The sequence below is a fragment of the Larimichthys crocea genome, chromosome XVIII (assembly GCF_000972845.2).
Source record: "Larimichthys crocea isolate SSNF chromosome XVIII, L_crocea_2.0, whole genome shotgun sequence".
NCBI classification, from domain to species: Eukaryota; Metazoa; Chordata; class Actinopteri; family Sciaenidae; genus Larimichthys; species Larimichthys crocea.
In genome coordinates, this window is record NC_040028.1 from 10,360,435 (window position 1) to 10,385,098 (window position 24,664).

Below are 24,664 nucleotides of genomic sequence, written 5' to 3' on the forward strand. Positions count from 1 at the left end.
TGGTCAAAGTTACACTTATAACAAGAAGTCAAATCTAAATGGTGGCAGATAAGTTAAGCCACAGATAACTGGTCAAGTCACTTCTCCAGATATGTGTAAACCTTTTGAGTTTCATGACCTTGCAAAAGTTGTTTTTTTTTTTTCTCAAATCTTTTAATGGCATGTAAAATACAGTTTGCATGTTTTGACGAAAACTACATGACAACGTGTCTGGCTTCCTGTTTCAAAGTTCACAAAACAGCCAAGGCAGTTAAATCATTTCTTTAATAGAGAGAAACCCATGCCTTAAAAATATACATTGTGTTCTTCACAGCAGTGTGTCTTCATGTAATGTCACTGATGTCGAAAAAACAGGGCTGAATAATCCAACTTCCTTCAACACATTCAGTGTTGGACTGTTTTAAGTCACAAGAAATTACCAACAAAATTCAATTACTGTGCATCTTTTTGATAAATATATCACATATTTTAGGACATGGAAATACACAACCTATGTAAATACCTGAGAGCCCTCACATCAGAAAGTTGTTATCAATGTCAGAGATGATCAATCGGCACACATTTCTGGATAATTTCAATATTCAGTGCCAAAATATACACCTTTCATATATTATTTCTTAAAAAATACAATTCACCTGAACCCAGTCCTTTACATGTTTGTAAACATTTTCAACAAAAACAAAAAACAAAAAAACAAAAACAACAACAACAAAAAAACACAAAAGTTCACAAAACTAGTTGAATGAACATTTTAGCAGAAAAATAGACATTTAGCACGCACATTTTCAAAATTTACAAAAACATCCCCTCAATCTGAAACAATAGTAATGATTCTGATTTTCAAGTAAACACCTTCTGTTTCTTACTTTTTGTGTTCATATGGCTGCTTCATTTAAAGAATGTGTACAAGTAAGGCTGTCCTTATTACAACATTACTATGAGAACAAGAAAAGAAAAAAAAAAACAAACACAAAAAAACATGTCTGTGCCCAAATATAACCTGGAGAACAAATACCATTTAATTTGAAGATCCTTTCATATATTATGCCTTACAGTTTGTTCTATTTGTGTTCCTTCTGAAGGGGATTAAGAAAGAAAAAAATCTGGGTAGCATCAACTTACATTTGATTGTGGGATCAGTAAATGCTGTTTTATGAGAACCCCTGCCTCAACAGATAAGGATTCAAATAATGAATATATATATACAGGAATAATAATAGAGGAATGTATAGAGTCAATATCACAGCTGCAAGGTGTAAACAATTTCCAGTGCCAATACTTTACAGACATTAAGTTTTTATGCTTGCTGGGCACCAGTGGCGCATAAGAGAAGCAACATGTAAACAGAGAAAAAGCTGCCTTTTGATAAAAAGTAGACATTGAACATAGAAAAGTAAATCACTGAGTTCAACCTTCGACAATAATCAACCGTTGACCAGTGTGAAAGCTAATAATGCCAAACTTATTTTACAGTAAGTACTATTACAATAAAAAGATGATTTTTTTTTCAGACAGCATAGTAAAATCTACATCGAGTTTTTTTTCCAAGATTGTTTTTCTTTTTTTTTTCTTCTTTTTTTTGAGAAAAGACTAACCTGTGTTCTGTCAATGATTGTTTTCCACTCTACTTACACTTTAATATAACAACTAGGGGAAAAAATGCTGCCTATTGCCAGGGCATGGACATAAAGTGCATGGCCAGCTGCAAAAAAGCACAGTCTTATCTGTCCTTTCACAGGCAGAGACAGTAACTATGAAAGAGCTGCAACTAGCTTTTATTGAGCGAAATCTGTTATCCTTCATACTATAGATGATGGACAAGAGATTTGGAAAGTGGCTTATCTCCTTTCTCACCATCTACATTTTGCATACATAAGCTTTTAATGTTAGAGCAGATTAACAGAGGTGACTTGTAATGCTACAGTTGGGAAATGCCTTCAGAGTACTACTATGTGGTAACCACACTTTTCCTCTTTCTTAAGCTGTCTTGCTCTCCCTACCCTCTACAAATGTGTGGTGACATTATGGGAATGTAAAGAGTGATATTCAGAGAGAGGAGGCGTGAAGGACATTAGTGTGTTCGCTTGAGATGGTGTTGGTTAGGAGCAGAGAATGAGATGATTCATACAAGATCTGTTTGATAATATTAAAGAAGGAAATAAACATGATAAAATGCCCACCATGCATATCAAGAATCCCTTCTATTCCCACAATGCAGTAAATTGTAGGCGTTCAGCTGCAATTAAAGCTGAGCTATGCAAGACATTAAGATGCCAAGGATAAAGCACCTCAGAAAAAAAGCTTTTTTTTTTGTGCGGAGTCTGTGATGTTTCCCTGTAATTTTCATGACATTCACATAGGTTGAAAGATGGCATTGAAACCAAACATATAAGCATGTAGCCGAGCTAGAAAACAGCACCAATAATGCAGACATACATCACCTGACCTCATACCAAAGCAGTGAAAAAAAAAGCATTTTATACTATATACACACATAGCTATCCAGCCTAAATGACAAAGAGGATTGCATCAAAAAGACATTCCTAAAGCATAAAGTGAGGTACATCAGAGAAGAGCAATCCATGCTATATTTTAAGCCTTCTTTAACCCTTTGGTATCCATTGTAATAAAGCATCATACTCCAGTCAGGTAGCTGAATGACCTAACATTAAAAACAACAAAAAAAACAAACAAAAAAAAAACAACAGTTTCACCCTTTTGCCATTTTATGGTGTCAATATGTAAGTCAACCAGTTTCAAACAAACTTTCATCTTTAAAGTTTAAGGATCTAACCGTGCATTCAAACTGCAAGCAACAAAACCCATAATGTCTTTACAAAAACCATCAGGAAAACAAATGAATGAGGAGTAGTTTGTGTGGAGACATAAACAACGTTTAGGTGTAGTTTAATTATTCTTGCCAGCTAACACTTGTTTAGCTCGATGATTTGTGCGTATGTGTACTTCCTTCCTACTTTCTTTCTTTCCTTTCATGGTGATTTTGCTTTTTGATCAGTAGTTCTACAAACTGAATAGAGGGAAATTATTATGCAGAGAAGTATGTCCCAATACAAGCAACAAATGCAGTTTCATGAAATAAAAAGTAGTATATACTATTTGATCATTTTATTTTATATCATATATATCATTTTAGTTTAATTAGTCTAAGCATAGGTTTTTAATACTTGGACTTTACCTAATTACATTTGCACTGGAGATGCTTCTTAAAGATATGAGTGTCAAAATAAGTAATTTATTAAAACTCTGCATGTGGATTTGATTACATTTGTGTTAGAAAACTCAGTATGTGTGTAATCCTTCCTTGTCCTTCAAATGAAAAGAATAAATGAATGTCATTTTTTTCAAAATAGCTGGAAAAATGTGTGTTATGTAAGTAAAAAATAAGGAATTGATAGTTTGATAGTCTGAAACATCCGCAAATATAGTTTGCTAGCTGGCACTGCTAGTTTTGGCTGCTAGCATAGCAGGTCGATTAAGTGTTGCAAAGGCAAACAGCCCTATTATACATTACATTATACATTATAACATCAGTCCAAGTTTATTAATGAAGGCTATCACATCAACTGAATCCTACAAAGTGGTTGTTAATGGGGAGCTTCCAACAATCACCCAGCTATATAGCCTTTGTAGAGAGTTAGCTTTAACTTAGCTTCGTCTTAAACTACACCAACTTCACAAATGAGGTATTAATATAAACCAGAACCATTTACAAAGCAGTGTAAACTGTATATATATGTACCATTTATTTCTTAGTATTTGTTTGTGGATGGGTAAATCTAGTTTTTATTTGTATTTAATAACATTTGCCCCTGGTATTGGCACTTCTCTTTATAGATTTCATGACAAGCTTCCAAGTTCTCTTAACTTTATTATTTATGCAAACACAGTCCCACCTAAAAACTGCATTTGTTGTTCATGATGAAGTCTGATGCAAAGCGATACTAAAAGGAGAACAAAGTATTGAATACGGTGTCGCTGTTTCTGTCTACAGCAGCAGATAGACACCCACACCACTGCCAATCAAGCCCAAATGGACGCCAAGTTGCTTGCAGCTAGAACACACCACAGTAGATGACCATACTAATATGTGCATTACACTGCAGGAAAACAATGAGCATCATGGGCTATGGAAAAAGGAATGGCACACATTAATGATATGCCACAGTACATGGGCCAATTCAATACCAAATTGTCCATGATTCATGTATTCATGAATGGTAAAATATTATTTTTTGATTGAATTAAAGAGTACCTGAAATCTTTGCCACCGTCACCAGTGTTAACTGTGACACTATATCTGGTTGAACTGAAACATTTTATTTTATTTTATTTTATCCAGTGCATTGAGGCCACGAGGCAGGAACATGTTCTAATATTTCATTACCTCTTGAGAGTGAAAACATCGTACAAAAGCATGATGACAGGACAAGCACAAAAAGAGACATATATCAAGAACATAAAAAAAAGAAGAAGGAAAAAAAAGTCAAAGTCGTCTGACAGCTGCTCTGTTATACAATTCATGAACATTTTAAAAGAAAAGAAAAAAAAAACTTACCTTCCTTCCTCTTCATTAATCTTAATTTATATGTAGAAAATGTGTCTTTGGCCCATACCTTCATATGATTGTTCAACTGTTCAGATTCACAATAAGTAGCTTAAAAAGAAGTCTATGCTATGATTGTGCTACACTTGTCTACAGTGCCATTCAACTGTGCAGTCTCAGAGGTCTGGGGTTAAAGATGGATATCATGCTATTGCTCCTTCCCTTCGTTTGCCTTTCCCTTAATTCCTACCCATCCTCTTATTGGAAGGTGTGTTCACCACGGACTATGTGAGAGGAGAACTCGTAGCGGTCTTTGCTGCGGTGACCACAAATGTTGCACTCCAGTGGATCTCTGTATCCGTGGCAACCCATGTGTATGGTGTACATGACATGGTCCAGGAAGAGCACCCGACAGTGCTCACACTGGAAGGCCCGCAACTCCTGGCCCTCACGTCCAAACACCCGCACCCCTTCCTGGCTCATAGGCCTTTCTGTAGCCACTCGCATTATCCCAGTCCCCATTCCTGCTCCACTTCTAGGTGAAGCTTCTGTTGCCCGCTCCCCTGAATAGACCACTGCTGGACTGGCTCTAGACCTGAGGCTGGGAGGGGGGTTGCTCCCATGGTAGCCCTGCCTCTCTTGAGGGCTGCTGCGAGCTGAGTCAGCTGAGTCAAGTCCACTGTTGTTGGGAGATTCCTCCTGCACTTTCAGCTTGCCCTGCCTGGTTAAAGCTGTAGGGCCATTTGTGGTGGGATGTCTAGGGAAGTCATGGGGCTGAGATGGTAGCGTGTCACAGTTTCCTGGGCGCTCTGTTCGTTGGCCAATTGGCAGGACATGGTGGAAGAGGGGGTTGACCAAGGGCACCACGTCGGCCATAGAGAGAGGGGGACCTGGATGGTGGAGCATGGGCCGAAGGTTGTCTGATCCCAGGTATGTGATGGCATTGCTGATAGCCTGGTCCATCATGTGAGCCGGCAACAGTTCAGCCTGCTTCTCAAACTTAAGGCCCATCTCGTAGCCTATATCAGGGTAGCTGTAGCGTAACATCTTTTCACCTACATGAAATAGAGTAACACTGTGATTGGATGGAATTAATCGATTTAACAAGATGGTTCCAATTGTAAGACAAAAAACATAATAAATTTAGATGCAGTAGCAGAAAACAGCGTGCAAGACTATGAACAAGAGAAAAAAAAAGCATAAATTTTAGCATGGCTTGACAAAAATGATTTTCTAGCTAGTCAAACTTATATCTTGCTGATATTTCAGGGCTTGTTTTTCATATTTTTGCACTTCATGTTCTGTGTGTACGTGTTTAATGGGGTGGAAAGCCCCATCCATCTACTACTGCACTGTTTAACCCCTCCTGAACAGGGATGCGGTGAGCTGTTTTCTCTCGATAAGGGCAATGGCAAAGTTACAGGTGTATCTAACCACAGACTGAAAAACATTTCCTTGCCTCTCAGTCAACCGCTTGCTTTAGCTTGCTCAAATTTTTTTTTCTAATAATGTGGCAAATAAACCAAATTCAGAAAAAAAAATCTGTGCTCATAAGTAAGGCAGGTTTATTTTTGTGAGATTATATAATCATGTATCGGCGTTGCCAGCAACAAAGAATTTGGTAAGTTAATAACATATTTCCTTTTGATCATCATGAAAGTGACTTCAGTAGCAAAATGTATGTATGTATGTGCACATGATGACAATTTCACAAATGCATTCTCAACACAACTCAGCAAAGCAGTTGTTACATAGACATTACTATCTGTTTGGATAAAGAATACATTTCATCCATGTGGAAATCCACTGAAACGCTGCATGAACTGGACTCAAGTTGAGGTAAAAACCATAGTGATTTGCATAGCAGTCTATCAGTGCAGAACAGCAGACAAATATTGTTCAACCTCAACTTCAGATTCATAGAAAGCAAATAGAAGAGTTGAAACATCATCAGACAAAATTATACTATACATCAAACTTCTTCACGGATACTGACTAAAGTAGAGAAAGCCGTTGACTGACTGGCTGATGTTATGTTATACCTACCCACAAATTTCTGGGGAGTGGTGCTCTTCCTCTTGCCCACGTTGTTGTGCAGCCTTTCAATAACAGGCGGCCGGTCAAATGTAGCCATGGTGTTGGCCTCTGCCATAGGCCTCGACTCTGTAGGAACCTCACCTGTAGAAAGTTTGAGAATGGGAGGAGGTTGAAAGGGTAAGAATACGTTTAAGTGGTGAACAAAGGGACTCCTTCCCACACATTAAAAAGTAACAATGCTGAATGTAACGGATCACTTCTCTTGTCATGCGAAATTGAAATCCGAATTTTATTTTAATCATTTAATCATGAACAATACATTGTGTTGTTTCTGAAGAATGTAGCATTGATTTGCATACATTACACAATTTGTATGCTGCATTTGAACAAATTAGTAAAAAAAATAATTGAAAAGTAAATAAATAAATGTTACTCCTAATTTAAAGTTATTTCCTCTATATGGAACCAATTGTATTAATGACAATTAATTAATAGTATATAGGTAAACTTCACACATGCTGATTTTCTCCTGTGAGATCCAACTTTTCTACTGGATTCCATCATACTTTGTTGCTCTTGCCATCAGGTCACTTTTATTTTCAGTTTTAGTGAAACTATTTACCTGTGTAAGGGCCACTGCTGGCAGTCGGGTCCAATCCGATACCCTGCAGGTAACTGTGGCAGCGCTCTTTATGTTCCTCCAGTGAAGTGCGTTGTTTGTAGCTTCGTCCACAATAGTTACATTTGTGTGGTTTGCCAACTAAAGGGGAAGACATTCAAGGGAGAGAATATTCATTCACTGGTGCACAGACAGAAAGAGTAGGTAACACCAATGAGATAATGCAACCTGTTGCAGAGTGCGTAGTAGTAAATACTGTGAACACTCAGTAGTACAAACAAACCAGCCTCTGAGATCATGGATTTTCCACTACTAGTGTGAGGATTCCACAAAACTGTTGCCAGACACAAAGAGCTGTGGGCGAAACAGAGATAGTTGCATCACGAAGTCTGCATTTCAAAATGCTTTGGTCTCTGAAACATACAGCAAACACCCACTGCAGGCACAGCATGAGTGAATTGCGGAGTTGATCACGTATCCCATGGTGGTGGTAGGAAACTAGCTCCAATGTTATGGAGGTGGAGTGTGATTCATTGTGCCATTTCTGTTTTATTCAATTCCTTCCTACCAAGACAAGTGGAAAGATGAAGACATATCCTTTACACCTATCTCGGTCAAGCCATCAGCCCTTCTATGCTTCTCTCCATCCAAATTCATCACGTGATCAAAGGATCAATGCATCAATAGATTAATAAAATCAGAAATGACAAATTATCCACGAGTGATTGACCAGTGATTTAAGAATTTTAGAAACACAGGTCAGTCTACGGTAGGTATAGGCCAATAGTTGTTAGCATCACTGGTGTCACTACCTTGGTACAGCTGTTTCCATAATGAGGTAAAATTAAAAATGTGTAAACATTTCGTCGCAACATACTATGTTAAAGTGAAAATCCTACACAGGCAGACACAAGCTAAGTCTCTGTGACAGAGTATTGTCAAAACTAATGTAATGACTCATAAAGTGACTCTGTGAGTGAACCTGAGGCCACACAATCATACGAACCAATGTGACCCAGACACTATAATCAGCAATGCAATGTAGTAAGTATTCGCTGGCAGAATGGTAACAGCTATTACTAGAAGAAGATGTGGAAGATCCTGTGCTCTTGTGTGAGAACAGAGAAACCAAACACGTTTCAGGCTCAGGCGCACACACACACGCACACACACATTTAGAGGTAGGTGATAGTTCACACGTGAACATAAGTACTTTTTCTCCCACAGAAAAGGATGTCGAGTTTCTTTTCTTTGTTTTTAAGTCCTTAATAGGTTCAAGTTACTTAGAAGTATTTTATCTGTAAATGTTACACTTTCTTCCCTAAACTAGTTCTATGATTTGTGTGATTGAAACAAAACCCAACTTTTTTTTTCTTTTTTTTTTTTTTGTAGTGAATCATTTGAAATGCTAAGTTTTCTGCTGTGTCTGTCATTCAGTACTTTTGTGGTCTACGAATTACACTGTATTGGCATAACTCGAAACTACGGTTCATAATCATTCTTTCTGAGTATGAAAAAAATCGGTGGCTAATAACAAAAGGTTTCAGTATTATTTGAGAGTGGGTAGGTGTGTCTGCGGGGTCATTGCAGTAATATTCATTCTGGGTAATGAAAGAGTAAATGAAACGTCATCATGGAAATGATTTTCTTTGCTGCTTTCCAGCCGTGAAAGTAAAACGGCGGAGTAAGCGGTATTGAATCAAGTATCACTGCCTCAGTCTTAGGCTCACATCCACACAATCTCTCACGGACACGCACAACACAGACTTCATTACTTTTTTATATTTATATAACCACCCACACACAAGTCTGCGCAGATGTTGGATGGACCTGAAAAATCCACCTTTCAGCCGCTATTCTTATTCATGTAAATGATCCACACTGTGCACTTGACTGATTGCATTTGGCTAATAAACGGGAACTTGCTCAAATTTAAATCTTCTGTCTTACAAAATGTGAAATCCTTTGCCTCTCTAGCATTGCCTTTCCCACATTATCCTTCCACTAATCAATTGTCCCTCGACGGGTTTTTTTTTTTCCTGGCCTTGAGCAGCCTGATTCAACATACTTGTCTTCTACTACTCTTTATCTGTCTTTACTATTTCTGTTGTCTTACATTTTTCCTCATATGACCTCTCTTTCAATGCTGTATTTCCCTGTTTTGGCTCCACCTGTTGTTTCTGGCAGACTACCAGGCTAGAGCTGCCAGGTCTGCAGCACCCAGGAACTGAGTAGTAAGTCCCTGTACGTAAAATAATGTCATGACAGCACAACTTGGCAACATCAAGTTCCTCACATTTCCCACTGCATAGAGAAACGCAGGTGTGACTTATTTATCATGATTTTACAGAAGAAGAAAAAACTGTATGAGTAACCCCTGTGGGGGCATTACAGGGAGAAATGACGGTGTTGTCTGACCTTGATTTCAAAGGAGTAAAAGAGGGGCAAGCACATCCTCTCTGATAGGAAAGTGGGTTACAGTTGAGAGACACAGCCAGCACTCCCCATGTGTTTCTCAACAGACAGATAGTTTCCTCTTTAGTGAGTAAAGCAACTAAGGAACAGCATGTCCTTGGTACCTAACCACAAAGCACTGAGTGCTGTCGATAACACACATAAAAAAAAAAAAAAAATAAGAAAAACACCATTATGTCTATCTAACAATACAAGACAAGACAAGAGTCACCAACCAAGTATGGCTACTGGGGCTACCATTTTTCTACTAGCTCTTCCATTAGTCACACACAGTTTTAGAAAAACATATCTCAGGAAAATGTTTAAAAGGTACTCGCCTGTAAATGAAAATTTAAAATGAAATGTTATCACAAAGGCTGGCATTTTATTAAACCTGGTCGAGCCCTCTGACATTCTTCCTAATGCATGTGTGTACAAACATGGTTGAGCTTTCTGAAGGCACATTTTAGTCCTGAAATATTTTTCAAGGTTTCTACATCACGTCAGAGGCAGACATTACGTACACACACTTAGTATTTGGAGACTGGGGACGTGTAACACAAATAAATATTAGAAAGATAATATCAGCACAATAGCAAATAATAGTCTAATAGTCTTTACTAATCTTAAAATAGATAGTCCAACCTAACCTTAAAAGCATTATGGGTTGTTTATCTTTTTCTCTGGATCTCTGAATCACTTCTGATGAAAGAAATGAAGTGATTTCTGGGTAACAGAGGTGGATGAGTAAAAAGGGAAAAGAAGAGGATGAGGAGGAGTCTTACCAGCATGAGTGCGCAAATGACCGGTGAGGGCATCACGCCGCCGGCAGGCGTAGCTGCAGAAGGGGCATTTGAAGGGTTTTTCGCCTGTGTGCAGCTTGATGTGTCGCAGCAGGTTTCCCTTCTGGGTGAACGAGACGCCACACTGGTTGCACTGGAACGGCCTGTCACCTGATAGAGGCAAGCACAGGAAGTCAATACCACACTTGTGGAAGATGTTTTTACAAAGTATCACCCTGCAGACATTTTTTTTTTTTTTTTTTTTTTTTTTGTCTCTAACTGAACTCATTTACCTTTGTTTCAGAACTGGCAGCTGACTTTATCTCGTTACCAGTGTTCTGAAACCACTAAGCACTGATAGCTGCTTTACATTTCTCAAGATAAATATCACATCTATCAAATCTTTCTCACATGTCATATGACTTCTTGAACTAAATTAAATTAACTATTCTATATCCCATTATAATAATGAACCCTGTTTAAATCTGATAATACATAAAATAAATAACAGTGTAGAAACATGAATATTTTTTTGTGTCATCTCAAATATATAATAATAACAGTTGTGTATGTCTTTTTGTGTCATCTCAAATATATAATAATAACAGTTGTGTATGTCAACATTCATAATTAAATTGGAGGTGAACTGCCCTGTGTTGAACTCAATTTAAAATAAAATCTTTAGTTAATCTTAGCTGAAATGAATTCAATTAAATTTAATTAAACCGATTAGACTTAAATCCAACCGATTAAACTCTTACTAAACTGAATCAGTTGAATTGAATCTAACTACTAAAATGAACTGAAGTGACTCAAACTCAAACACTACATGTTAGTTAGTGGTAGGTAAGTTTATTCCTGTAAACAATTATTTGTGTATAATTTTACAGTAAATGTAAATAGTAAATACAGTGAATGGGGCTGTGCATGTCACACTGTGCATGTGCTCTTACACCGTGTGAATGGTGGACATTATATAATGTGGAATGATGTTGTTCAGGCTCAAAACTGCTGTCTCCCATTTTAATGAAAAATCTTTTGATCTACAGCAAGTTGGGAAAGAGAAATCTGATCCTAATGCTATGACAACCAGAGCGGTTGTGGCGTCAGTTGGAACAGGTTGCGGGGGATTCCGAGGATATTTTTTCCCTGATAATAATTCCAAGTCTAAGCTATTGTCTTTCAACAATACACAAAAAAAAGCAGAAAGAACTCCACACCCACTGTCGAGGAAGACAAATCATTTCTGACTCTCTCTAAAGAACGGGAAATAAAAACACAACGCCCTGAATTTAATCATTATAAAAATAAAAATCCTGTGTGGATTGTTAATTGCCACAATTATACGAAACAGTTTCCTTAAGACATTGTACGCTTATAATGGCATTCATAAATATATTCATTGCTACCATTTGGTTGTCGACTTCCTGCATCAGCTGTCACGTTCGGTCCAGATAATTCATCGTGTACATTGTTCGGGCTGCCAGTCATGGATTCCTCCAATGCTACTTCTTCCTCCCCTGTTTGGCCTATTTCTTCGCTTCTGTTGTCAGCCTCCTCTGCTGTTTCTTCCTCTTGCTTAATTGTCAGTTCTGTAAAACAAAAACAGCGACAATCCTGAGATACACATCTTTACAGTGTCACATTCAGAAAACGTTTTATGGGGGCACCTTTAAAGTACTACCACGCCACTCTATGGCAACTATGCAGCCTCGGGTGGCCCTGGGATGTATGGCTCTGTAATGCCTGAGCATATTACACTAAAATGTGTGGCATATGTTGAACTGTAAAGGTTTGAAATGAGCTGTGCTGGTCTCAGGGTGGACATAGGTTGACTAAGATGTGATAGCTGTGCAAAATAATATATCATTACGTGGGCATGCTGTGGGGGCATCCTAGTAGCTTGGCAACTCAACTTGTAGACAGCATTGGGATGGACTGACACATTGACAAGAGAGAGGGAGAGAGAGAGAGAGAGAGAGAGAGAGAGAGAGAGAGAGAGAGAGAGAGAGAGAAAGAGAGAGAGAGAGAGAGAGAGAGAGAGAGAGAGAAACAGGCTGGTCTGGTTTCTGGCTGTCCCTGGGGAGAAAGGGAGTGTCAGAGGCCCTGTAGCTTACACCTAACAAGCAATGGGAGATTTGCTGGATGACAAAGGCAAAAGATTGTATAATTATGTGTGTGGGTGGTTGTGGCGGGAAAGCATTAGCCACCTGCAGTCTCTAGTTATCAGTCACCAGTAATTAATAATACTTGACAGAAATACACATGCAACAGCTACAACCAGTTTCATTGACCTGCAGTCTCATTTGGATTATATGCACCGTATGCAGTTCAGTCCAACAGAACTTTAAAACATTCAACCAAATGCTCCAGGCTGTTTGAGACACAAGCCAAAAACACTGCTGGGTAAGGCCATTTACATGCAAGTCCATTGTGAATGAATTATGAATTATGTTTTATACAGTGTCTTCTGAAACAAACTTGTGATTCTCTGGTCATGTAGTAAAACTTGACTTGATCCTATATAATAGACTTGACTGTGTTCCTACTACAGCTATAACGAATGATTTCAAAAGTCATACTAAGTAATGAGCCTGCAAATGGGAGCATCTTATACTAAAAAGACTCTTGGTCTTATTTTATGAGTTAAAATTGATACATTGGGTTTTCGATGTAGTGTGAAAAAAGGGTCTGGACACAGTCCAAGCAAAACTTACTGGTCCTGATGATCCTGTTTTGGGATTTACTGGAGCAGTAATCACAGTGTAAGCATATGTTGTTTTACTAAAGCCTTCCATCTGACAGCATACATCAACTGCCCCCTCAGGCTCTGGTACTGCATCGACTAAACTCTCAGAGGTTAGTAAAATATGTTTAAAAAAACATTTATACTATGAGAGAAATCTCCACAAAGCAACTGCATTCTTCAAACTGATGCTGTATGTTTCCGATGCCACAATTTGCACAGAAAAAAAAAACCTTATCCCAATACCCACGTTGCGATCGAGCCTTGTCTTCGACAGCTGTATCCTGGCAACACGGAGCAGACCTGAATGTCCTTGCTATTCAGCTCCTTGCATCTTTACATCTATCTCTCCAGTGTGGCAGAGTGGAATGCACAGTGGGATGAGGATACAATTTTGATAAATGGTTGCAACAAGCAACAAACAGTGATGAAAAAATCATTGTGATGCGGTATTAGTATATTCCCACCTGCAATTTATCTGAGTTTTCCATAATCCATAAAAAAAAACAGGTGGAAAGATGACAATGCAACATTATTAGGAAGACATTCTGTCATTCTTACTACCCAAACTGTCACCTGCCCTGTGGGTGTAATTCTACTCTTCTTTGATTACCAGACAATGTGAAGAATAGCAACACACCGGTGTATCACTTGTGTTTAAGCTTGCAACTTTAAGTGTTAGGTTGAAATTTGACAGCACTTTGGGCTTATTTTCAACAGATGATGTGATGCAGCCCTTCTTTTGTAACAAAACCTCAAATAGCAAATCATGTTAAGCAACTTCCAGAATGACAACAGCTCTTATCGGTGAAGAGTATCTCCCTGTGAATACCATCACCCAGCCTCCCTGTATCTCTAAACTTGTGGGAAGCGAGCTTCCCTTTTTCTCACTTAGCTGCCTCTTCTCACTTAGTTTCCCCTTTTCTTACTTTGCTGTTTCATAGTGACATTGCTAGAGCTAATCTGAGGCATCATGTCGGTAGACTGAGAGGAACCAAACAACACTTCTGCATACGTGCAATATAGTACAACATGTGTGATATGGTACAAGTGGCATATGCATTTCATTTCAACCTGGGGTGACAGAGCCTTCTCTGTAGCTGCCCCCTCCCTCTGGAACTCTCTCCCCAAACATATCCGTGACTGTACTGACATGCCCAGCTTCAAATCTCTGACAAAAACACACCTTTTTTAAAATTTAAGTAAACTCAGATTGATGTGTTTTAGTGTACTATTTGATATTGTTTTGCTGATTTGATGTTCTTTTTATGTACAGTGTCTTTGAGTATCTAGAAAAGCACTTTAAAATAATAAAAAAATAAAAAAGTATTATTAAGTAAGTATTATTCTGAAATTCTTTGTAGGACTTTATTCTGCCATGTTTGGACTAGGGGAAGTTTTCCCCTCATTCAAACACATACTCACACCCCAATGGCAAGCAAGCTACTGGCCTAACCATCAGAAACACCTGTTTTTGGCTGCCATGTTAATTTTCTGTTGCAACATATCCAAACTTCCTCTATCTATTTCACATTAAAGACCTTCAGCAGTTCAGGAGAAATAAAGTCATCTTTTCTTCCCCACAAGCTTTTATTGTTAAAGTGTGAGTGAGTATCACTGAGATCACGCTTAAAGTGATCAGACTTAACCGGTAAAGTGATTTAGAAGAGTATATTTGTACAAATCAGAAACAGTGTGTGTATGTGTGTGTATTGCAGTTGCTCTTGGCAGACATATGTGCAGAAATGTGTACTCACCACTAGGGGAATTAGGACCCTGAGGAACTGTCTGTCCATTTTGTGTTGACATATCCACCAACATTCTCGAGTTCTCCTCACCGGGAGAGCATTGGCCGTTACCTGGGAGACAAACAGAAACAGGGTAATCTTCATTGTGCTATGCAATACTGTACAACAAATAGACTGCAGTGCTGCTATGTGAAAAGTCTGGGTTAAGTCTGGGTTATTGCTGTATTCGTAGAATGCATATACATGTATACAGATACAATGATTAGGGCTCATGAAACTTTCAGAAAAGGAAGATGGCGATGATGGAGGAAAAGGTAAAGCAAGAAACAGAAGTTTCTGAAAATTCAGCATTTTGCTGGTAGTTTTTTTAGAGGATGAGACTCTCAGTCTGTTATAATATACTCCAAAATGAGGAATCTTTCTGGTCTATTCACTTTCATGCAGATAAAAACTCTGAATAGAAAGTGAAAACAGTTTCTTAGTTAAGCAAACAGTTCACACAATAACTAGTAGCCTTGTCAGATTAATTTCATCCCTCTCAGATCTCCTTTTAAACCTAAATTTAATGGTCACTATGGACGTCACCATGCAGAATGCAGAAGGCAGCTAACCAAACTGTCTTTATGCACCTATGGGATTTTAATGTCCAGCAAATGTGGATCAGATTGCATCCGCTCAGCAGTCTGTACAGAACCCAGGCTATGGATAGCCCTGTGTCCACTCAGAGGGAGAGCAAACCAATCCCTTATCCCCTTACACCCTGGCCCCGTCAGGGTCACTAGAACAATACAGTGGCAACAGGCAAACACCCCTGCTGACCCAGGTGTCAGATCCCTTAGGAACCACAGTGAGCCATCATTCACCACCAGCACAATTAAAGGTTTTCTTCAAGTGTACTAACGACTGATGAACTATGACAAAACTGTAAGGTATCCATTTTAATAACACCAGACTGCCACATGCTTTAAAAATTGATGCACCAATATCCGTAACCGAGGACATAAAAAAATCAAAGGAACGTCCTATATAAAAAAACACTACAAGGAAGGCCTTGTTACAATTTGTCTGTGCTGAAGATGTCTGAATGTATGATCCATCATACATGAAAAAGAAATCTGTGTCAGATCTCCTCTTGCTGTGACAGCTCCTCTTAGTTTGACAGCCTCTTCTGTGGTATTGTTCCATTGTAGTGGCGGCTGAACTGAGTGGGGCATACTGGGAGACGTTGTCCATGACACAATCCCTGGGCCTGGGCTCGGGTTGCACAGGTTGGGGTTGGAGGAAATCTCAGGTGACCGACGCTGGCTATCCCTTGGCAATGCTGTCCTGGAGACAGGAGTGGCCCAGATTTGTCATGAAGGATTTTCCATTACTGTAGCAGACGCTGACAGCTGCCTAGCAGCTCTATGCTTCAAGCATAAACTAATAGATTTGGGCCGTCTGCCTTTAAATGCTAACTTAAGAGCCCTCCAGTAAGGCTATCAAATGTGTGCTAATTTATGAAATCTTGAATGAATAAATAATTGAAATAAAGACTTTCGACTTGTGAAGTGGATGCATTTTTGCACACATCTGTTGAAAGAGGGACCTCAAACTTTTTATGCATTCAGTCAGTTTAGTGGGTTTTGTGCCGGTGCCGAGCTTTCGTTGAGTCAATCCTGTATGAAGACTAAAATCTATCTTGGAGTATTTTGAGTAATATATCAAATTTGATAATTGCTGACAAATGGAAAGGAACAAATGTGTACACATGAAACTTGTAGGTGTAAAAATGAAATAGATGGCGTCAGCCAAATAAAAGATCAGTTTCTGAAGTAGATTCACCTACTCAGGAATCTAACAAGGGTCAATGCAATTTCAGGTCTAACGACTTATTCAAAAGAAAATAAAGGCAATATTAATAAAGTTGTATTTAGGTTCACAATAAGAAATAAATTAAACCAAAATCAAGCTCCATCTGCTTTCGTGTGATGGCAGAAATGCATGCACAAAATGGCTGCATCTTAAAAGTTAGCACCTATGTCTAGTTGTGCGAGGAACTGGATGAGATTCTTTTCTGGAGTGACGAGGCTCTCCTTTGTGGCTTGCTGGATACACACTGTGTGAGAGCTGGTTTTTCCTGTCAAACCCTGAAACTTCCTTAAGACACAGACTCATATCACAAATGCACAAACACACACACATGCACACACACACACACATGCACACACCGCTGACCCAGCACACAAAATATATAGGGACATGACAAATGAGCATTCAACGACTCTTGTATGGTACTTGTACTAGTGACACATTTAATATATATATATATATATATATATACACACACACACACACACACAAATTACTGTATAGTGTATATAATACTTTATTCCATAAGAATTACAGATGCACCTGCTGTTACGGTAACTGAAAAGCCACAGAGTGCACTGTTCTATTTGCGGTAATCTATATTGGTGTATGTGGTGTTGACCCAGAGAAACCTGAAACAGTTCTGCAGATAACTTATAATATATACCATGTGGAAACTGCATTTTTTTTCTTCAAATAAGGCAGTTTAGGTAAATGGGTTGATTCAAAAGCATAGTTCTTAAATTGACACCCAGTGATCTGTTTTGTCTGAAACTGAAACTTCACAGGACAAAAATAATATTATGTTAAAATGTTAAAAGGTTCACGATAATAACAGCTTGTCTGATAACATTGACAACTCATGCAGCTTGTTATTTTTAACTTTTCTCACCTTTTCACTCACTTCACTTACCACTGGCTTTGTACATAGCAGGTGTTTGCACTTGCCCATACTTTATATGGAGATATTATTAATATTATTAATATTTTAATTAATTCAACTAGAGCGAGGAACTAGACATCATACTAAACTGGTCCGTGTCTTTTGTCTGTCTTTTCTCAGAGTGCTGCTCTCAGAAAATATTCTGACTGCATCAACTGCAACAGTTATGTAATGAGCTTCTAGCAAAGTAGTAGTTGAACCTGAGTGACCGGCAACTGGGAGGTAGTAAAACAAAGCTGTAATATCCCAGTAAAACCTTTAACCTTATGGTTATCAACTTAAAAGCTCGGAAATGGTACCTTCAGGATGCAATAGTGAGAGGGATATGTTGCAATGTCAGTTTGTCTAAAGTGTAAAGCTGTCAAAAGTATTATTATAAATTATCAGACACATATTAAGCTAGCTTACATTGTCCAACTTGACTTATCATTAGTTTTGCAATGTTAGCAATCAACACGTGGACAACTATAACATCTGAATGCCATGGCTGTTATTTTGCAGATTGCAAACAATTGCATGAGGTTGAAGTATTATTGTAATATCTTACAGAATTTGGATCAACGCGAGATTGAGAAACATGTGAGAAAAAGTGTGTGAATGTCATGACGCATCTATGAGAAAAGGATGCAGATTGATATTGTAGTTTCTAAAGATTATGATGGTGTATGTGACAGAGAAAAGTTGTGAGTTGAAAGAGTTGTATGAGAAGCGTATGAGATGCGTATGATAACCTGTGTAAGCAAGATCGCCTGTGACAGCGAATGTGGTTAGAAATAACAGTGTCAAAAGAGTGTTTATATCAAAAGCAAGGATTGTTATTTGAATAAGAGGGAAGCTTAAATTCTTGATTCATGATTACTTAACCTTTTTGGAAAGAAAGCTTGTACCTGTGCAGTGGCACTGATTTGCAAGCAGCGTTCGAATAGAGTAGACACCATGTTTTGTCAGTGTAAAAGCATGGCTGCTCTGGTTTTTCTTCTTCTTTACATGAATGTAATATCCAAAGCTGTATGCCAATCAAGAACGGAAACCATAAATATTGTCAGTCACTTGTAATTATATACACTCCTAAGTTTATGCTACTACAATTACAACTACAATTATTTGTCGAGGATATAATTATCCTCTCTTACATATACAGTAGATATGTACACACGTTCATTTTTGCCCTGGTCTTTTTTGCAGTGTAACAACTGTACTGATGTTACGTTAAGATAGCTAGCAACGTATGTACTGCACATGTCTGTGTGTAGTGTGGCTGGTATGACTCTATGTGTGGCAGCCCAGCCCCTGTTTGGTCTAAAAGCTTAATGGGAACAGTTTATTCTGTGCATATGTATAGGAATACACAATGAACATTACTGGGTTTGACTATTGGATTGATTCTATGACTGAATATCAGTGGAAGATTCCAATGCTGAATGTGGAAACACTACTATAAGCACAAACGTTTATATGCTACCTCTAAAATTAGTCATCCACTGCATATATTTGTCTTTGACATATACTATTCCTTATGGCACAAAGCACATCACTGTCATCAGTAAGAACAACATGAGGACTGTATAAGCTTCGTCATGTATGAAAGAAATTACTGTAGGACATCCATGTAAGGAAAAGGTGTTTTTTATATGCTATATGATGGTGAGTAAAATGATGTGTTTGCATGTAAAAGTGGATGATAGGATTTGGTGGCGGTTTAAGTGATGATGATTGCGACAGCAGGTGTAAAGTTTGACCTAACTTTCTCTCATCGTTAGCAGCACCTTGGCCAATGATCATGGTAAAACACATGGCGAGAATGTAAATTGTTGAATTCCACAAAAAAAAAAACATATGTTGGAATGGAAACAACTACTATTTGTTCCAAAATGATCATTTCAGAAGCAGCCTACAGACGGACAAGGAGAGGAAGAGCCTTCATTTCTTCTTCCGCCACCCCATACCCCGCCTGCCAAATGTTCCTATAAGCACAAACCCCCAATGGAGATCTAAAATCCCCACTGATGTCACAAACAACATACTACCTGTTTTTAGATCTGCATATCAAAGCGAAATACAAGGCAGGCAGGGAAGATATAAGAGACCTGCCCAAAGGAAACCAGCAAAGGGCAATGGAGCACCACAAAGTGCATATCCAGTATCTGCTGCATTCAACAGGATGTTCTAATGCATCGTTTTCTCTACCTTTAAGGGGTGAACAGGAAAAAGGCTGCACTAGGGGAAAATCCCTTGAAATGTTTATAGTTTTCTGATTTTCTGTTTTGTTTTGTTTTGTTTTGTTGTTTTGGTATCAGCGATGTACCAGAAAGTTGGAAGATACCTGAGTCGAAAGTCAAAATAAGTTAATATGAGACAATAATAGAAGCAATCATCCTTGCAAACAAAACACAGGCATATACTCCGATACGCCGCACAAACTCTATCCTTGGGTGTAAAGTATGGGTCAGTGAGTGTCACTTTGAATGCAGTGTGCAAGCGATGCAAGGACTTACTAGCAGAGTAGCCAAGAGAAGCCTCCATTTCAAATGCGTTTGGAGTGCTGCAGGGAATAAAAAGTAATTAGCTATTACAGTGACTTTTACATTTCCTTTACACAAATGTTGTTTCAAAACCAGCCTGGCCTATATGTCATTATAAATAGTGTGAAACAACGGTATGCACCTTCAGAATTAAACTTGAACCTGTAAACTATTCGTATGTTTCTAATCATATTTATACCCTAACTGAAGGCTGTTAGGCAGCTTTAGGTGCAAGGTTCCAGTGTACAGAGGTGCACTACAACAGAGACTCTGGTCTGTGCTGTTTTCTTATCAGAGACGTAGTCACATATATTTAGCAAGCTACCCTATGAGCTATTTTAAATGTGTGAACTGCCGTGTTTGAGTTTCAAGTTCACCATAAAAATGTTCTGGCCTGAAAAGAAGTTAAATTATAGATGGCATGATCTCGACATTTCCTGCATTTTAGTGGTGGTTTGTGCTAGAATATATATAAGAACCAGCTTTAATTAAGGTAGAGATGATGTGATCGTTTATTTAAACATAGTCTTCCTGTTCAAAAAAGGCAAAAGATAAGCTATAAATTTAGCCATTCCCTACAGTTAGTGATAGCTAACCCTAACCCTACTTCTTTAAAAGGTGTAGGGTTTACTTTTTGTACAAAAGTGGGATTACAATGACTGACCAAATGACACAAAAAATACCTTAACTCAAAACGAAACATGAGGCATTCATTCTGTGCAGAAATACATTTTAACACACGCCTCATTTCTAAACTTTACATCTTGTCTAAACATTTGTGGTCTCGTCGATAAGGAAGTTGTCAGTAGGTTCCTTGTAAGTTGATTCTAATTTTTATGAATTGCAAATGAAAGTTAGGGTCTTTACCCCCTGAACCACTGTCACTGTGCTGACGATTTGTCAACCTTGTCGGTTCAACTCAACACATAAGCGTATTATGATTATTGTCATTTGGAATACGCATTGCATCAGAGAGAGAGAGAGTCTGTTCATATTCATTTAAAACACTGAGTCAGATCACACAATAAATGTGTTATGCCACAGCACACACTGGTTGCTTCCTTGAAGAACATAAAGCTTAACCTTTACATTGGAAAACAACTCAAACATGTTATTGCAGAAACTCTTCTTTTGACTGTGTAACATCTACAGACCCAGTACAAAGTATCCCACATCATTACTCAGTTTCTTTGAACTGAACTTTTTTTTCTATAGCACTCTTCTGTGTTACAAAGATGATGGCTATCTGACTCGGGGCCAGCTTCAACTTTCTCATGGTCTGAGTTCTTAATACAGCTACAAGGAGGAAACTTTGGCCACTTAAAAAAAAAAAAAAAAAGTTGTTTCTGGCGGCTAAACTTAAAACTGAAACGTGAAAGCAAAAGAAGAAAGTAATACATAGATGAAACAAAAAGTGGATTCATGTAATTACCTTCAAGCGTCTCCCCTGTGCAAAATTAGTTGGTGATTTCAGTCAAAGACGTAGGGAGGGGATGGTAAGTTGTCTCCACCTCCCTGTAAAACAAAAAAAGTCAAAATTACCTATTTTGTCCAGTGATCACTCACGAATGTGTAAAAAAAAAAGAAGCATGTTTCAAATGTCTTATGAAAGAGAAATGATTAAAAACTAAAAACTAAAAAAAACATCTGATAGTCAATTTGAGCAAGTTCGGAAAAGCAGAGAAAAGTTTAGGAGGAGCGCATCTCGTCCTACAGGTGACTTGTTGCTGCGTCAAAGCCTCTTCTGCGCGCGTCCCGTCGTCTTCTCCACCTTAAAAGCGACACCGACACCGTCCCATCGAGCTCCACATACGCACTCGATTCAAACTTGCGACATTTCTTTAGAAGTCACACACACACACACACAAACACACACACACACACATTCATACACTTTTACAGTAGGAACACCGAGAGGGAGGAAGACTCAACAAGTTGGTAAAGGAAAGAAAGAGAGGGATGGATCAAACTGGATCCACCGGTTCCTAAGGAATTAACCATAGCGGGCAGGGAGCAGCCAAGCTATTTTCAACAACCAAGAGACTGGAAATCCGTGTATAGACAATGTTGAAAAGCTACTGTGGAGACGTGACTCAAGGTCGGACCGGCTGAGCCGTTTAGACATTTGAACTGCGACTGTGGTGAATGGGAATAATGTGATGTAGTGGCAAATCAAACGGTGGGTAAACTCCTCCATGACGACCCTTCCTCTAAATAAAAATAAATAAATAAATAAAACTCACAACCAACAGGATGAAAATATGTCGAGAAATGAAGTGTCACGTCAGAAATGTGAGAAATGGAGTCATTTCCCCCTTTCTAAATTTAAATATAGAGCCACTTTTGACAGCACTTCATGGTATGTCTACAACCAGACTTTAGGAATCCCAATTTAAAATACATGCCAGAGGCAGAAAATAAAGATGGGGAAAGTCTATTTTGCAGATGTACAAACAGGTGAAGCAGAGAGGACTGGGTGCATTTACCTGCAAAAAAAAAAAAAAAAAAGCCAGTTTTTATTGTTATAACGCGCTGTGTTTCTCTCCTGTTAAGTGATATTTTTTGGGGGGGTTGTTGTTGTTGGCCGCGTTGCCCACATGGTTTGGAGCTGACTGACAGCTGCAATTCAACAGGTTATCCGATCAGCAGTCTAAAGCAGAGCACGTCTGGCTTTCCATTCATCAGACAGACGCTCCTTGTCTGCCTTTGCCGCAGACAGCAGCTCTGAAGCGTCTGCATATATACTGTAGCCTACTGATAGTCGTAACAACACTGAATAGGCTATGTTAAAGCAGAAACATAATGTTAGTGAATAGAGGAAAACCCGATTCATGCACTTGTGTTCCTCCCGCTGTCTTTTTTTATTTACCTTAAACACGTAGGAGTTTATATAATCCCACGAACTTGCACATTGATCCCGGCTGAATGCCTCGGCTCGGAAATAGGTTTCATTCTAGCCCGATATGCGCCATGCAGCGCGGACTGAAAGGTAGTTTGGTTCCGCAGCAGCAGCAAAAGCAGCAACAGCAGCAAAAGCAACAGTTGTTAAATCCACCACTGACTTCCTTCTCCATCTCCAGAGCAGAGCAGAGCAGCCAACCCGCCCGTGTTGCTATTCTGGGAAGTCTGACAGAGAAACCGATCACAGAGTGTGGACACAGTGTGCCTCTCTGCTCGGCAATCGATTAGGTTTCAAGGGGCCTCTTATTCCCGAGGCTGCAGCCAGGTTATATCCCTGTGGCGACAAAAGCATAACTGTCACACGCGTAAAGTATTTCTATAGGGGATTAGAGTATGAGGACAAATAGAGTGACGTATTTTTCTTAAACACATCCTGCTATCTATAATGTTTTTATTATTAGTTATCTGTCACAAAACACACATATATTTTTTTAAAGAATAATTATTATTATTTAAATTTTTAATTATCTAATTACACATGCCATTATCTAGTCTTGTCACCAGTAATAATAAGGGTCTGATAGTATTTTGCTGAGGCCAATATCAACATCAGTAGAACTATTTGAGAGTTTAAAGACTATGATGACATACACTTTTTAACATGCATGCATAATATGAACATGTTGGATAAGGATCGTTTAATATTTTTATTAGAATTAAGATACTGACCACATAAAAAAAAAAAAAAAAAACTTCATCTCTAGTGGACAGTCTATGTAATGGCAGCACTGTCTTTTTAAGATAAGAATAACACACACACACACACACAACACAACACCACACACAACACACACACACAACACACACACACACATATATATATATATATATATATATATATTCTATAGGCTAAAGATGATGATGATATGCTCATCAGCAGTAGTAGGAAGTAAAATTAGTTGCAGTAGTGTGGCGATCATAAAAAAGTGCTGAAAGGCCTAATTGTAGCATTATTACTCGAATAGTACTGCAACAGCAGTCTGACCCAATCAGTGGGTATATATATACACACACATTAGATTTAACAGGTTCTGACAAGACCCTAAAAAGAGTCATGCATTCTGCAGCTTTAGGGTTAGGGTAGTTGGGTAGCCTAATTACTGAATTGAATTACTGGATACTGGATTATTGAATGCAACTTCATCTGAAAAAAGTGTACATAACACTTATATGTGCACTGTTGCCACTGCTATCTGATTACTGATAAATTGTGTTGTGAATTCTGGGAATCAGTGTAGACTAGTGTAGGATATGCATAAACCCAATCTAAAAGAGGTAGCACCTCTCTAGTCTTCTGACCAACACAGCACTTTCACACCACATATCTCTTTCACCCATTCACACATATATTCATACACTAATGGCATTGGCTGCTATTCAGTGTGCCAACTGCTGATCATCTGCTCATTGGGGGCTAACCATTTATACACATTCACA

The 24,664-nt window shown here is 38.5% G+C and overlaps 1 protein-coding gene across 3 annotated transcripts; it reads right to left on the minus strand.

Annotated features, from left to right (window-relative positions):
• Positions 1-245: 245 nt before the first annotated feature.
• On the minus strand, positions 246-23,498 carry ikzf2 (IKAROS family zinc finger 2). 3 transcript variants are annotated; one of them, XM_010742891.3, is made up of 9 exons: positions 23,136-23,498; positions 21,699-21,781; positions 20,240-20,286; positions 14,960-15,061; positions 11,866-12,048; positions 10,460-10,627; positions 7,224-7,361; positions 6,611-6,742; positions 246-5,619 (listed from the first exon to the last, which is right to left on the minus strand). In XM_010742891.3, the coding sequence occupies exons 3-9, from the start codon at positions 20,265-20,267 to the stop codon at positions 4,823-4,825; spliced, it is 1,548 nt and encodes a 515-aa protein (XP_010741193.2). In that variant the 5' UTR covers positions 20,268-20,286; positions 21,699-21,781; positions 23,136-23,498; the 3' UTR covers positions 246-4,822. The 3 variants fall into 3 exon arrangements, with proteins under 3 accessions (XP_010741193.2, XP_010741184.2, XP_027146747.1); XM_010742882.3 differs by lacking the exon at positions 23,136-23,498 and adding an exon at positions 21,981-22,739; XM_027290946.1 differs by lacking the exons at positions 14,960-15,061; positions 20,240-20,286; positions 21,699-21,781; positions 23,136-23,498 and adding an exon at positions 12,330-12,464.
• Positions 23,499-24,664: the final 1,166 nt, after the last annotated feature.

Excerpts from the sequence above, each read along its gene's own strand:
- ikzf2 (XM_010742891.3), bottom strand. The coding sequence starts at position 20,267 with ATGGAGGCTTCTCTTGGCTACTCTGCTA. Across the intron at positions 12,049-14,959 it reads GGGTCCTAATTCCCCTAGTG|AACTGACAATTAAGCAAGAG; the intron begins GTGAGTACACAT and ends TTTGTTTTACAG. Across the intron at positions 6,743-7,223 it reads CAGCAGTGGCCCTTACACAG|GTGAGGTTCCTACAGAGTCG; the intron begins GTAAATAGTTTC and ends AACTTTCTACAG.